This window comes from Colossoma macropomum, unplaced genomic scaffold (genome assembly GCF_904425465.1).
Source record: "Colossoma macropomum unplaced genomic scaffold, Colossoma_macropomum, whole genome shotgun sequence".
Lineage (NCBI taxonomy): Eukaryota > Metazoa > Chordata > Actinopteri > Characiformes > Serrasalmidae > Colossoma > Colossoma macropomum.
The window spans coordinates 900,001-915,629 of NW_023494800.1; the positions used below are offsets into that span (position 1 = coordinate 900,001).

The following is a 15,629-nucleotide window of genomic DNA, read 5'->3' on the forward strand; positions in this document are numbered from 1 at the left end:
AGCACCAGCCTGTTATTAGTATAAGAACCGGCTGAAACGGCTGAGCAGGGAACTGTGTTTATCTAGAATAAAGAGCCAGACGGACTCGGAGGAAACTGTCTGTCTGTGTTGTTGAAGGAGAATCTCAGGCAGGGTCGTCTACACAGCTATCGGGGGCTACATCTCCCCCCATTCAAAGAGGGCATGAAGTTTCACAGACAGTGAGAATGATGATCAATATGATCCACAGAGAGACAGGAGTGAGTGGAGCTCCGGCGCCAGTACAGCAACCGAGACCCCAACGCGCTATGGCAGCCCCCCTACAGTAAAGCAACCGAGACCCCAACGCGTTATGGCAGCCCCCCTACAGTACAGCAACCGAGACCCCAACGCGTTATGGCAGCCCCCTACAGGACAGCAACCGAGACCCCAATGCGTTATGGCAGCCCCCCTACAGTACAGCAACCAAGACCCCAACACGTTATGGCAGCCCCCTACAGCACAGCAACCGAGACCCCAACGCGCTATGGCAGCCCCCTACAGTAAAGCAATCGAGACCCCGACGCGCTATGGCAGCCCCCTACAGTAAAGCAATCGAGACCCCGACGCGTTATGGCAGCCCCCCTACAGTACAGCAACCGAGACCCCGACGCATTATGGCAGCGCCCCCTACAGTACAGCAACCGAGACCCCGACGCATTATGGCAGCCCCCCTACAGTACAGCAACCAAGACCCCGACGCGTTATGACAGCCCCCCTACAGTACAGCAACCGAGACCCCGACGCATTATGGCAGCCCCCCCTACAGTACAGCAACCGAGACCCCGACGCATTATGGCAGCCCCCCCTACAGTACAGCAACCAAGACCCCAACGCGTTATGGCAGCCCCCCTACAGTACAGCAACCGAGACCCCAACGCGTTATGGCAGCCCCCCTACAGTACAGCAACCGAGACCCCAACGCATTATGGCAGCCCCCCTACAGTACAGCAACCGAGACCCCGACGCGTTATGGCAGCCCCCCTACAGGACAGCAACCAAGACCCCAACGCATTATGGCAGCCCCCCTACAGTACAGCAACCGAGACCCCGACGCGTTATGGCAGCCCCCCTACAGTACAGCAACCAAGACCCCAACGCGTTATGGCAGCCCCCCTACAGTACAGCAACCGAGACCCCAACGCGTTATGGCAGCCCCCCCTACAGTACAGCAACCGAGACCCCAACGCGTTATGGCAGCCCCCCTACAGTACAGCAACCGAGACCCCAACGCGTTATGGCAGCCCCCCCTACAGTACAGCAACCGAGACCCCAACGCGTTATGGCAGCCCCCCTACAGTACAGCAACTGAGACCCCAAGCCCCCCCTACAGGACAGCAGCCCACTTTATCCTCAAAATATTACGACTTTATCCTCCAAATATTACGACTTTTTTCTCGAAGTCCACTACTTTTATTTTTATTAACAGTGGCCCTAAAATGCCATCATAGAAACTGAACTGAAGTCAAATACCAAAATGAAAACTCAATAAAACTAGAAATTACTGAAAATGTAAAACTATAATAACCCTGGGTTTCTGACACTGTATGACACACTGATATATAAACATGGACTAAAGTGCATCAACAGTAAAAACACTTGCAGCCACCTGGAAGACTTTTCTTTGTGCATTTGTCTATTTAGTCTATTAGCCTCACAGCCCAAAACCAAAGAAAGAACCTCAGTCTTCCAGGTGGTTGCTACTGTTTTCAGCAATTCTAATGTGCTTTAATCCATGTTTGTAGATAACAGTGTGTTCATGCAGTGTCAGAAACAGTAGCAACCACCTGGAAAACTGAACTGAATACACTTCAGAAATTTCTTCACATTATATAAATCTGATTTTTCTGTGATAGAAGCTCCAGCTCTGCTCCTGCAGCTGTTTATACTCTGTTATTAATAATATCTGCTCCTCTTTTTTCCTCTTCATTTTCCCTACAGTGTTAATGAAGGTCTGGCCATTAAGATCATCTTCGATGTTTTCCAAACAGAGGAGGAAATCGATGTTTTGTATCTTTATGAGGGAATCGGAGCTGAAAAGAAGCTGGCATGTGAGTCAACCAGCATTTAGTCTTATTTATATTTGTATCTTATCTCTTATTATGTTTATTATTCTATGAGCACAAATCATAGCTCTTCTTAGAAACAATTTCTCTAAACCTTTATAAGTTTATCAAACATGTGGTGTTGATTGCCTGGTAAGGGAATTCCAATGAATGTTCAAAATTCCTGCATATTTAGATGGTTAAGATGTAAACATTCAGAGTGGTTTGGTGTGAAACGCTCTGTTCTAGAGAAACTGACCGAGTCAGAACTGTTCACAGTGGTTGTGATAGGAACCAGACGTCCACCTCTAAAAGCTCCCTCACAGAAAGTTCCTACATGAAATGGTTATGAATTCACTGCCTGATGACTGAGACACTGTTTTATGATAGTTTAGAGAACTTAAACTCCATTCATGGTGGAGGGATACATGCAGGGCGCTGTGAGGCAAAATAGTCCCCAAAGAAAACGTATTATTTCAGATGTTCCACTATTTTCCATCATCAACATTCTATATAAACTCAGAAGACTCGTGTAGGTTCACTGGTGGTTCTGGATAGTAAATAAAATGTCTATATCTGTGTTGTAGTCATGGCGACCCCTGGTTCCTATCACCACCACTGTAAAGACATCTGAACCATTTCACACCAAACCACTCTGAATCTCTGTTTACACCTCAAACACTGAATTATGCAGAAATGTAGAAAAATTGGTGGCGTTCCCCTTTAAGATACCGTCTCTATTATGAAACTGCTTTTATTTTCCTCAGATGCACTGTCCGGTTCTTCTCCTGGAACCGTCTGGCTCTTGTCCAGTGAAGCCACTGTTGAATTCTCCTCCGACTTCATCGTGAACGAGCAAGGCTTCAACGCCTCTTACTGGGCGGAGAACCTCAGCCAGCTTACCAGTACGACTCCCTTTCAAACCAGTCAATATTCACTCATTTACAGATGAGCAGATGAACCCCGAGCTTCTTCTGTCAATTAATCAGTGTTTTCTTGTTAATCGAAACATATAAACACTTATACTTGTAAAACTCAGAACAGTATAATTCATCATGTAGTTACATGATATCATGATTTGTAACGGTCAGACTTTAACTGGTTCTGAGAAACTGTGCTTATACCACATCAATATCATCAGTCTCTCAATTTTAAAATATACTTTATTAAAATTTTCTACACTTTTTAAACTTTAATGCAGTTTCATAACTCTAATTACAACTCATTTGAACACTACTGGTGGTATTTTATCAAATATCTTAATCATAAATTTAACACCGAGAGCTAATAGAGGGGATTTTAATTGAGTGCCAGGATGTGATTCTAATATGATTCTCAATTTTTGATTTCTACAGCCAACATTATGATTTTTTCCCTGCATTTCTCAAAAAAATTTTGGTCTACACTCTGTACACGCTGGTACACTATTGCTCACATTAGCACTTTAATGAGGATCTCAATGTTATGTTAGCACAAAGTTAATGCTGCTGTGTCTTGATTTATCACCAGTTACACTTAAATTATCCCCAGTTTAACACCAGTTACACCAGGTCTAGCCTAAATGTGGACATTTGAAGCTTGTAACAGCATATTTATTTATTTTGTTTGTTTTGTTTGTGATAAACCTTTTATTGGAGTTCACAACAAGACAAAGAGAATACAAAACAAACAACCAGACAGTAGACATTGCATAATCCCATTGGAAGCTAGAGTTCTTTAATAGAGTCATATAAATCCTCCTAATTATTAATTATTGATTGCTTTGCTTTGATTGGCTTAACTGTAAGATATTCCACTCAAACTACATTTTGAAAACTAGATCTCCAGAATTTCGTAGCTGAAAATTATAGGCTTGACTTTGTTTGTTGTTCATTTACTCTAAGTTTAATTTTGTAAAGACCAGTTCTGGCTACTAATGAAGTATTTTAAAAATTCAGTCATGTTAATTCCTGTAGACGTTTTAAAGTATGAGTGTATGGATCGAGAGTCCTGAAATCTTCTGGTTAGGTCTGATCTCAGGTCTGATGCCTGGTCACTGACTGACTCTGTGTTTCCAGATGAGGAGAAGATAACTTGCTCGTTTGAAGAGGGTTTCTGTTTCTGGAGGCAGGAGCCTGAAGATGATGGAGACTGGATCAGAACGGCAGGCTCCACTTTCCCTCCCCTCACTGGACCGAGCTTTGACCACACGCTGGGAAACCAGTCTGGTGAGTCACTGAACATCTGAGAAGAAACTGTCTGACTAATATTACAGCAAGAACAATGAATTCAGAACATGAATGATGTTAAACAGCCTATTCTGAAATATATACATTTAATATAAATAGACATATACGTTTATTATTAAAAATACCTTTAGCTTGCAACTGATTGATGTATGTGTATATATATATATATATATATATATATATATATATATATGTGTGTGTGTGTGTGTGTATATATATATATATATATATATATATATATACACATACACAAATCAGGCATAACACCTCCTTGTGGATCATTCTCAGCACTGCAGTAACACTGACGTGGTGGTGGTGTGTTAGTGTGTGTTGTGCTGGTACGAGTGGATCAGACACAGCAGTACTGCTGGAGTTTTTAAACACTTCAGTGTCACTGCTGGACTGAGAATAGTCCACCAACCAAAAATATCCAGCCAACAGCGTCCTGTGGGCAGCGTCCTGTGACCACTGATGAAGGACTAGAGGATGACCAACACAAACTGTGCAGCAGCAGATGAGCTATCGTCTCTGACTTTACATCTACAAGGTGGACCGACAAGGTAGGAGTGTCTAACAGAGTGGACAGTGAGTGGACACAGTGTTTAAAACTCCAGCAGCACTGCTGTGTCTGATCCACTCAGACCAGCACAACACACGCTAACACACCACCACCACATCAGTGTTACTGCAGTGCTGAGAATGATCCACCACCCAAATAGTACCTGCTCTGTGAGGGTCCATGGGGGTCCTGACCACTGAAGAACAGGGTAAAAGGGGGCTAACAAAGTATCAGAGAAACAGATGGACTACAGTCTGTAACTGTAGAACTACAAAGTGCACCTATATAGTAAGTGGAGCTGATAAAATGGACAATGAGCGTAGAAACAAGGAGGTGGTCATGATGTTACGCCTGATTAGTGTATATAGATATATAACATGTATGTAGAATATGCATATATAAAGTGCAGTGCTGTAGTGAGAGTTTATTTAGCGTCTGCATTAAGCGTAAAATATTAGCAGTTATTGTTTATAGTGTTTACAGTGTTTGTGTTTATAGAGTGTTCTTACATAAACACACACTAATCCTGCAGGATACTACCTCGTAACGCCCAACAGTCCGGGGACCTGGGAGAAAGTTTTCCGGATCTACAGTCTTCCTCTCGCTTCGGACAGTCAAGAAGCGTGTCTGCAGTTCTGGTTAGTGCAGTTTTCTCTTTTATTCCAGTCTCTTAGAATGTTTAGCTGCTGTTATACATTTGAGCTTTTTAAGATGTTTCAACACAAACAAGCCTGTCAGGATTTGCAAAAACTTAACAATAAATAAAAAGCTGAATGAACACCTGTTAAAAACCCTCCTTTGGAGAATAAAGCTGAAGGCCACGCCCACTTTCTCCCCCTGTTATAATGTCAGCATTCAGACCTTTCAGGTGTTTAAACCACATTTAGACCAGAGCTTCAAAATGAGACCTTAAAACAAGTATGGAATTTAAATTATTCAGAAAGTCACTTCGATGAACATGAAGATCAGTGTTGACAGCCGTGATAAACAAAACATACTTGCAAAATTTCCAATTCCAATCAAAAAACAAACATTACTTTTGATAGAAATCTGTCTGCAGCGTATCAGAATAAAGAATAGTACTGTTTTCGTATTGATCCTGTCATAACAGCCTTATAGTTATTTTTTCCTTTACATTACATGAAGATTTCATGATAAATAAATTCATAGAATTTTTAAAATGTGAGCCTTTCAAGTTACATAAACATGTATTTCATTTTTCTCTTATAAGTTTTTATGTAACATTAACTAATGTTTGCCTTTCTTAAAATTTCTTCTAATATGTTTTTTAGTTATATTGACAGATGATTCTTTTGAATATAAATTTTTTAAGTTACATGAACAAGTTTTTCCTTCTGCTACAAAGTTTTTGACTTACATTAACTGAAATTACATCCCTCTTTTCTCTTTGAGTTTCATAAAGTCTTTTTTCATTACCCTACAGTTTTTTAAATTATATATACAGAATTTTTCTCCTTCTTCTTCTTCTTCAAAAAAAACTTTCACAGGTATTAGTTTTTGTTTGTGTTTTTCTGTGACGTTTTTAATTTACATTAAATAATTTTTTTCTGCTAAAAAGTTTGTAAGTTACATTAACATATATATATTTTGTACAGTTTTATGTTACATTAAGGGTGTTTTCACACTGATTCTGGGCTCGTTTTGGGGAGAGGCTCATTATCACTGGTTTGTTTTCACATACAAGAATTTAATCCAAATCATGGAACAATTACGCAATTCCATACATCACCTTTCTGCGAGCAGGTTTGCAGGATGGTCCGTTTGCTGTTTTTAATTATTTTTCTTTGCTATAAACACTTAAGCAGTGACGAACAGCGCTTTCTGTCTACAACAGTCCTCTCCCCCGTCACAGAACTTGAAAAGGACCAATCACAGAGCCCCACGCGCGGCGCCGGGAGCAGATAGTATCCACACGTGAATGTATACAGAACCATGAACATTTAAAGAACCCTTTGCCTGATTAAATGGTTCTTTGCATTGTTAAGTGCGTCTTCATATGTGCTGTCTATGGTTCTATATTGCATTAAACAGGGTTCTTCTACTGTTACGATGTCAACCTGTAACAACAGAAGAACCCTTATTGGTGCGATATAGAACCCTTTTCAAAAAGATTCTATACAGGATCATCTACAGCACATTCTCCATCTATCTGAGTAAACATTTCACTGTACAAAGGATCTTTTAATCATGCAAAGGGCTCTTTGAGTGTTCGTGGTTCTATAGAGAACCATTTTTTTGGTCAAAGTACCCTTAAAGAACCATCAAAATGTGTGTAAATGTGTGTGTGTGTGTGTGTGTGTGTGTGTGTGTGTGTGTGTGTGTGTGTTTTGAGGTATCACATGTATGGAGCGGACGTGTTCCGCCTGGTGGTGATGAGCGAGCGAGGGTCAGTCAGCACCGTCCTCTTCCAGAAAGAGGGAAACTACGGAGACGCCTGGAACTTCGGCCAGATAACCATAAAGGACACAGCAGACCAAACGGTCAGTAACACTGAGAGACCTGCGTCTCTGAACGTCACTGTTTACCTACATACGCACTGAGGACAGAGGACAGTGAGACAGCAGGACTTCTGTCTTTCAGATCGTCTTTGAAGCGCGGAAGAACGGAGGACTGCTGAACGATATCGCGCTGGATGACATCAGCATGACCTCTGGACCGTGTGGAGAAAGTCCACATCCAGATCCAACTCCAGTTCCTCTGACCACCACCCCCCCACCCATACCATGTACGACTACCACAAACACCAGACAGACAGACAGACAGACAGACAGACAGAAAGACAGATAGACAGACAGAAAGAAAGACACACAGACAGACAGACAGACAGACATACAGACAGAAAGACAGGTAGACAGACAGAAAGAAAGACACACAGACAGACAGACAGACAGACAGACAGATAGATAGATAGACAGACAGACGGACAGAAAGATGGACAGACAGACAGATGGACAGATAGATAGACAAATGGACAGACAGACAGATGCATAGATAGATAGATAGATAGATAAACAGACAGACAGACAGACACACAGACAGACAGACAGATAGATAGATTAAATGTCTTTGATCTCATTAAAAACAAACTCTCAGGTGGGTCTTTATTGGGACTGTATGATCGGTTTATTGAGCTGCTGATCAGCTGTTATTCTGAACCCCTCCAGCCGACTGTGGGGGTCCGTTTGATCTGTATGAACCAAACACAACCTTCAGTTCACCCAACTATCCCAACGGCTACGGGCACGGCGCCTCCTGTAAGTACTGAGAACACAGAACATCCAGACATCAAGCTCAAACATCAGCATTTACTGCGTCTAGCAGTGTAAACTACATTCATAATCCATAAGTGACTCAGATATTTCCTGATGGTCTTTATGGTTTGAGTCATTTGTTTCTGTTCAGGTTTGTGGACCCTTCATGCTGAAAATGGCAAAAATATTCAGCTGCATTTCCAGGATTTCGCTTTGGAGGCTTCGTATGACATGGTGGAGGTCCGAGACGGAGTAGAGCCGAATTCTACATTACTAGGTGGGAGTTTTGAATGACAATAAAGTGTTTTAAGATGGTTTTAAGACGAGCTTTTGTTCCTACAGCTATAGGCTTATTATAAAGGTTATAAAGCTTTTACAGTGCTTTATTGATACTATTATAGATTATATATATTAACTTCATATTATATGTTTAAATACACAACTTATACAGTCTTATAAAAAAGTTGGAGCACCCCTGGTCAAATTACAGAATTTGTTAATTTTCTAATTGCAAATTAATGATCCTACATACATCCTATTCAGGGAGCTTATACACACTTCTGTTAATAGTAGTGCACAACTTCTATTACCTGAATTTAACATTTTAAAAAGAAATTAAATATAAATTTAAAGCATGGCAGGTTTTGCACATGCAACATTCATTACATACATGACACTTTTGTCCAGTATGTTAATTTTTACAGATAAACTGAAGTTGTGCATTAACACGTTCAGAGGTTCTGTAAAGGATCGATTAACTTATTTTTACTGTTGATGTTGTTTTACTGTTCACTGTTGTGCTGCCTGATTATTGTGATTATATTTATTATTATATATCAATAATATTGTCATTTCCCTTTTAACCTTACTCACATTCTCCTGTCAATTTCTACATTTCTAAAATTTCTTGTAGATTACTCAGTTAACAATGTTCTAGATGGTTCTTCAAGGGTTCTTTAGTATGGACACTGGGCCTCATTCTCCAGTATCTTCCTAAGTTTGCTCTTAAGTGTGTTCATGATAAAGGTTCTAAGAAAAAGTCTATGTCAGGTTCATGACGTGTTCTTAAAGCGCAGAACTGTTCTCACCTTTGTGCTCTTGAGTGTGTAGATTCTGTTCTTACTTCAGAACAAATCCCACATAAGAGAACACTGGTGAGTCAGAGTCTTTGGTAAAACTGCATAAGTGGGTTTAAGAAGAAATTTCTTCTAATAAATGGTTGGTGAATGAGGCCCAGTGGTGCTAAACAGAACCACAAACACCCAGAGAACCATTTGCATGCTTAAATGGTTCTTTGCATGGTGAAATCGTTCTTCAGCTTGATGGAGAATGTGTTGTATATGGTTCTATGAGATTTGCAAATCATTACATTCTGTTTTTATTTACATTTATTTACATTTTTCACAGTGTCCCAACTTTTTTGGAATTGGGTTTGTGGAACATTTCTATGTAGCACCAAATAGAGTTCTGCTATTGTTACAATGTCAAGCTTGTTACATTAGAAGAACCCTTTTTGGTGCTAAATGGAGCCTTTTTTTAAAAAGACTCCATGCAGAACCATCTACAATACATTTTCCATTCATCTGAAGAACCTTTTCACCCTGCAAAGAACCACTTCAGCATGCAAGTGGTTCTTTGAGTGCTCATGGTTCTATATAGAATCATTGTCTCTATTAAAGAACCCTTGAAGAACCATCTTTTTAAAGGGTGAACTGCCATCAGCTCCTTGAACCCTATAGGTTAGATTAACAGGTGTGTAAACACACTCACAGCCTCAAACTGTGTAAGTTAGTGGATAATAGTGATTATAAATATTATTATACATCTATAATCTCGTAATTTCCTTTTGACTTTACTCACTTTCATATGTCAGTTTCTAAATATTGTTGATGTAATAAAACCTTATGTCCTCCATTGGTAACTTCATAAGAAGAGAGAAAATAGCCTTCACTGCAAAATAATGGTGTTTTGTCAAGTAAAATTATCTTAAATATTGTTCATATATCTAATATTTCTCCTATTGAGGTTGTTGTAAGCTTAATTTAAGATTATTTACCTCATTTCTAGACATTTCTTACTTATTTTAAGTCATTTTATTAAGTAAATTTATCTCATTATGTTGGCAGATCATTGTGCTTGTTGTAAGAAATGAGCTTGAAACCAGCAAAATTATCTACCAGTACAGTGAGATAATTTTACTCAACAAAATTACTTAAAACAAGTGAAAAGTGTCTAGAAATAAGCAGATAATCTTATAATAAGGGCACAACCATCTCAAAATGGGAAATATTAGATATATAGACTACATTTAAGATCATTTCACTTGAAAAGATGCCACTTTTTGCATTGTTAACTTTAATGTATGTTTAATGTAACAGGCTTTTATTTTATATCATTTTTGATTGTTTCTGTTGGTCCATTCATCGTGAAATTTTCATACAGTGTAAAGTGCAGCTGGTATTTTCAGAAGGAATACCCCTTGATATAATACATTCACTACTAATTCATTCATTCTTTCGTTCTTTCATTCCTTCATTTAAGGTGTCCTGACAGGGGACCGTGTTTTTCCCGATCTGTTCTCCACGTCCTCTCGGATGAGCGTGTGGTTTTACTCTGACTCGTCTGGAAACGATCGAGGATTTCTCGCCAATTTCAGCACAGGTTTCAGCCTCGGTCAGCCAGGTCAGTGGGAGAAACTCTGACTTCTGTTGACTTGACTTGGTTCAGTAAGGATTCATTTCAGTAAGGAGACTAAAAAATGGGCTGATTTTCACATAAACAAATACTTAATCCATTAAAGCCCATCCCTGTGATTCTATTTCATATTAAATCATATGGATAAAAGGTGAGTTTTTACTATTTATCTTATTAAATTCATTGTTCTGTTCACATGCGCTGTTTAAAATAACCAGTTCTTTGTGCGACGCCATAGAACAGTGGTGCTCAGTCCTGGTTCCGGGGATCTCTTACCTTGGAGAGTTCAGATATAACACACCTGCCTCTAATCTCCAGATGCTCCTGAAGACCCTCATTACCTGGATCATGTGTGTGATATTAGGGGTGGAGCTAAACTTTTCAGTGAATGGTTCTTCAAAGAGCTATTTTTTAATGATATGAGAGTTTAAAGACCCTTTTAAGGTTTAAAATACCTCCACCAGGTAATGTGACAGTGGGAGCCAAGGAAGGTTCTTCATACACACAGATCTCTTTTGGTTCTTTAGGGAAGTGGTTCAGGAAAAGGGAAGCAGGAAAAATAGCCGCTTTCCCACCACATGGTCAACTCGACTCGACTCGACTTGACTCGCTTTGGTACCAGCTACTTTGTTTTCCACTGCAGCGCCTCCTCAATGTAGCTGGTTGTCATAGTGATGCCAAATGAAACTGCTGTGAAGAGGCTGATGGCAGCGAGACAAAAGAGGAAAAAAAAACAGGAGAGTTTGTGGAAAACCTGGTAGCTAACTTCAGCATATTCTCTCCGACCAATCAGTAGTCTGTAGCATTTTACATCACCTTTTGGTATCGATGGTGGTGTTACCAAAAATAGTACCCAGTATCAGGTACCAGGTACCAGATTTGCCTAATGGAAAACCAAAAAAGGCGAGGAAAGTCGAGTCAAGCTGGTACCATGCAGCGGAAAAGTGGCTAATGGGGACAGTCTTGGGGACCCTGAGGATCGGGCTGGGAACCACTGCTTTAGGGAACCAAAAGTGGTTCTTCCATGGCATCACTCAAAGATTTAAGAGTGCCAGCCTGATTTTAACAAAACAATAGAAAATTCAAATTTAAATGTGAATAAAAGTAGAAGTATCAAAGGATTGATTGTGTTGCTAGGCAGTTGCTCAGGTATTGATAAATGGTTACTTTGGTATTTTAGGTGGCTGCTAAGGTGCTGCTAGGTAATTGCTATGGTTCTCCACATCCCAATCTCCACATATTAGGATGTTGCTAATGGACTTGTAACAAAATGACAGAAGTCGGGTATACAAATTTGGCATCCCATTCATTCCAATGGGAAAAAATAAAAGTATTTTTTTATTTTAATGAAATTATGTACGAAAACTGAACATCTGATCAAAAAGCTGCATACAAGCACACAGTTCCCGATCAGACCTAACATTCGAGAGTTGGAGCGGTGTCGATATCTCGAAAGTTGAAAGTTTTATCACTTTAGACCAATCAGATGCCAGATTGGTGATAGTAAATTTAATGGATGGAAATGAATAATTATGGGTTAATAAAAAAATTATGCAAAGAAAGATTTCAGTATCATCATGGAAAATCTTTCATTTCTTATCATTTCCTTGCAGTTCCGTGTCAGAGTGGACAGTATCAGTGCCGTTCAGGAGAGTGTGTGTCCACTTCCAGTGTGTGTGATGGTGTGGTCAACTGCTCCGATGCTTCTGATGAAGCTCATTGTGGTGAGTGGACGCAGTTGTTTGCTGCTGGTCTTTGATGTGGAGGAACTTTTCTGTCTGAAAAATAATAGTAAACATTATGCAATATTATTATGAAATTTGAGGCCTGATACAATTATACTGCAATTTTTGAAGACTTGCAGAAAAAACACATTGTGAACTGGTATTTTTGACTGCAAATTATACCTCCAATAGACAGAATTCATTTATATAAGAAAGTTTATGCTCTAAAGTCTAAAAAATAACACTAATATATTGCCATATTGTCCACACCCAGTGTTGCCAGATTGGGCTGATTTTGGTTAGATTTGGCAGGGACAAAGGTGCTCTGGTGGTGGACAAAATATGGGCTTGTTTATTATTTTGGTAGGTATATATATAAAGTATATGTAAGTATATAAAATTAATAAACTGCATGCAGCTGAAATTTGAATAGGCTGAACTTCTCCCGACATCTAATCAAGGGCAAGACCACAGCAAATAATGTAATGTAAGAAAATTATTATTAATGTTATGTTGGTTAAATACTGTACTATTTTATATAGCAGTTAAAATGACTTAATATTGACTTTGATGTGAACTTTTTTGGGCCCTTTTTAACACATTTCTGAACACTTTCTGGCTGGAAACTGTAGAAGTAATCTGGCAACCCTCTCCACACCTTCCTCAGAATGATGTTTTATGTTTATCTGCACTGTGTTGTTGATCTGTCTCTGTATTTCAGTACATTTGATGTCAGTAAATTTCACTGGACCTCAGCGTCTGAGTCTTCAGATTCAGAACAGCCTCTACTCGGCCTGCGCTCTCGACTGGAGCCCGAACTTCTCTGACTTCTTCTGCCGATACCTGGGCTACAGGTGAGCACTCTGACCAGAACAGACTGGACACATGATCATACATACACTGCAGGCCAAATACATAGTACACTGTAAAAAAAAAGTTTTAATTTTTAAAATTTAGTGTTCAGGCTGCCTTAAAATTTTGAGTTAATTGAATTTCACATTTTATGCAAATTAAATTCAAACAATTAAACATTTTAAGGAAGCTGGGTCACTAACCTAAAGGTAAAACAGCAAAAACATTTTCTTACAGTGAAGCAAGCAGTGATTTCTTTAAAAGACTTTCAAATATGCTTTAAAATTAAGTCAGTTTGCCAACCATGTGTGATACATCAAAATTAAAATTCTTGATTGAAACTGAAATTGAAATTCAGCACACTCTGAGACTGAAAACCAAAAGAAAAGTTTTTTTTGTGTGTAATCTGCTGTTTTATTCATGCTGTGTTGAGAAAGGGAAATGAGAGAAATAGAGGACTAATTCAGTTTTAAATAGCTTTTATTACATAATGTTAAATATTAAAAGTTGTAAAATTATTAAAATATAATATTCCATGGTTTCCCAAAGGCATCTAAAACAGAAGTTTCTGCAGCAGGGGGGCGCTATTAGCATACAGGTTGCTTTAGTTTTCATCATTTGGAGAAGAAACAGTCACGAACCCACACCAGCAGGATCTAACCGGCACATGTGTTTACAGTAACCACTTTCAAAACTAGAAGTAAAACCGTTGCCAAAAGATACTGAGTTAATGTTGTTTATGCGATTTCCACTAAAGAATGTAATCTAATCAGTTTGTGTTAAAAGGCTTTTAAGCTAAAGTGTTTATAGAACACATCCGAGGATCATGTTTTTGTTTCACTGTGGATCTCCTGATCAGCCTGTTTGGACTCGTCGGTGCAGGAGAGCAGAAAACAAACAGCGCTTTAAATCACTATTTCTTATTTTCATTATCAGTCAGATCAGACGTAAAATGTTAGATTTTGATACTTCATTCAATTTAAACTTTTGCTTTTTTTGGCCTGTTTTCTCTTTCGGAAAACCAAATGTGCCATTTTCGACTATTTTGGGTGAAAATTTATGGTGAGTGGAATTTCAATGCGTCCCTACACACTGTTTATCATCATCTATAGTTCAGCTAAAGCAGTCTGTTTCCTGAATATTGCACTGGTATTGCAGTGCAGTGCTGGGATGAAGTCTTCGCCTGTTTGTTCTGTATTAATGAACATGTTACTGTCTATCATAGTTTCACTTTTGTGAAGCTGGTGTTCCTCTTTCTTATATTGTTGCATTTCATAATGGTCCTAATGGGCTTTGCCTGCTAGTTTAAAAACTCTAAACATTGAGAAATTCAATATGTAAAAATAATTAAAATTAAGTAATTTCTGCTTTTATTAAACTTTCTCGGATGCCATGGCAGATGATAAGCATGTGTGTGTCGGGGGGTTGGGGGGGGCAGATTTAGGCTGTGAAATGGTTCATTAACAGCATGTATTGTAAAATCCAGGTCAGGAAGTGCTTCGTTTTTGCCCGTGTCGGAGGGGGACGCTCTGTTTGCTGTTGTCAGCTCGGCTGCAGATGGTTCTCTGGATATAAAACCCAGGTACTTCACTGGTTTTATTTCTTTAATGCTTACATTCTGTTTTGTTTTTAGATAGTAAACAGGTGCAGATTTACATCACGTGTTTTTGAATCAGCTTTTTAAGCTCAGGTAACTCACCCTCTACTCGGAGGAGTTTCTGACTTACTTTCCAGCTTAAACGTCTGACATTACAGTGAAACCTAGTGTATGTTTGTATTTATCACCTTATTACTGCTGATGATTATGAGAGATTTTATGTCTTTTATCAGCTTAAAAATAAAGAATCTATTAGGCATTTTAGTTGCCCTGTTACTCACCATCATATTACCGCATATAATTATGTAGTACTTTGGAGTTTGTACCTCACACTTACCTGGTTATTACCTAGAACATTAGCCGTACACTTCACCCTGATGATGACCAACACAAACTCCACACAACTGAACCCACATCCCAGCACAGAATGACACAGTAAACACATATTACATACCTTTAACTGACAAACAGCAACATAAACAACATAAATCACTTTTCTGGAGGGTGCGCGCCTCCCATGATCCTCCTGGCATGGCCATCAGCATGAACACATCTCACGGTCTTCTAGAGACCAGCGCCAGTACTGTGCAGCTGATGCTACTTAGTTCACTGAATATTATGATCTAAAAATATTGACAAC

General features: G+C 39.3%; 1 protein-coding gene across 1 annotated transcript in view; it reads left to right on the top strand.

The window, feature by feature from the left end:
* tmprss15 (transmembrane serine protease 15) overlaps positions 1-15,629 on the top strand; it is a 30,840-nt gene that overhangs the window by 9,193 nt on the left and 6,018 nt on the right. The window contains exons 7-18 of the mRNA XM_036588831.1: positions 1,960-2,069; positions 2,831-2,968; positions 4,121-4,270; positions 5,383-5,488; positions 7,204-7,351; positions 7,452-7,596; positions 8,036-8,125; positions 8,274-8,399; positions 10,664-10,804; positions 12,430-12,540; positions 13,262-13,394; positions 14,879-14,974. Of these exons, the coding sequence (XP_036444724.1) occupies positions 1,960-2,069; positions 2,831-2,968; positions 4,121-4,270; positions 5,383-5,488; positions 7,204-7,351; positions 7,452-7,596; positions 8,036-8,125; positions 8,274-8,399; positions 10,664-10,804; positions 12,430-12,540; positions 13,262-13,394; positions 14,879-14,974 (1,494 nt within the window). The remainder of the gene's footprint in view (positions 1-1,959; positions 2,070-2,830; positions 2,969-4,120; positions 4,271-5,382; positions 5,489-7,203; positions 7,352-7,451; positions 7,597-8,035; positions 8,126-8,273; positions 8,400-10,663; positions 10,805-12,429; positions 12,541-13,261; positions 13,395-14,878; positions 14,975-15,629) is intronic.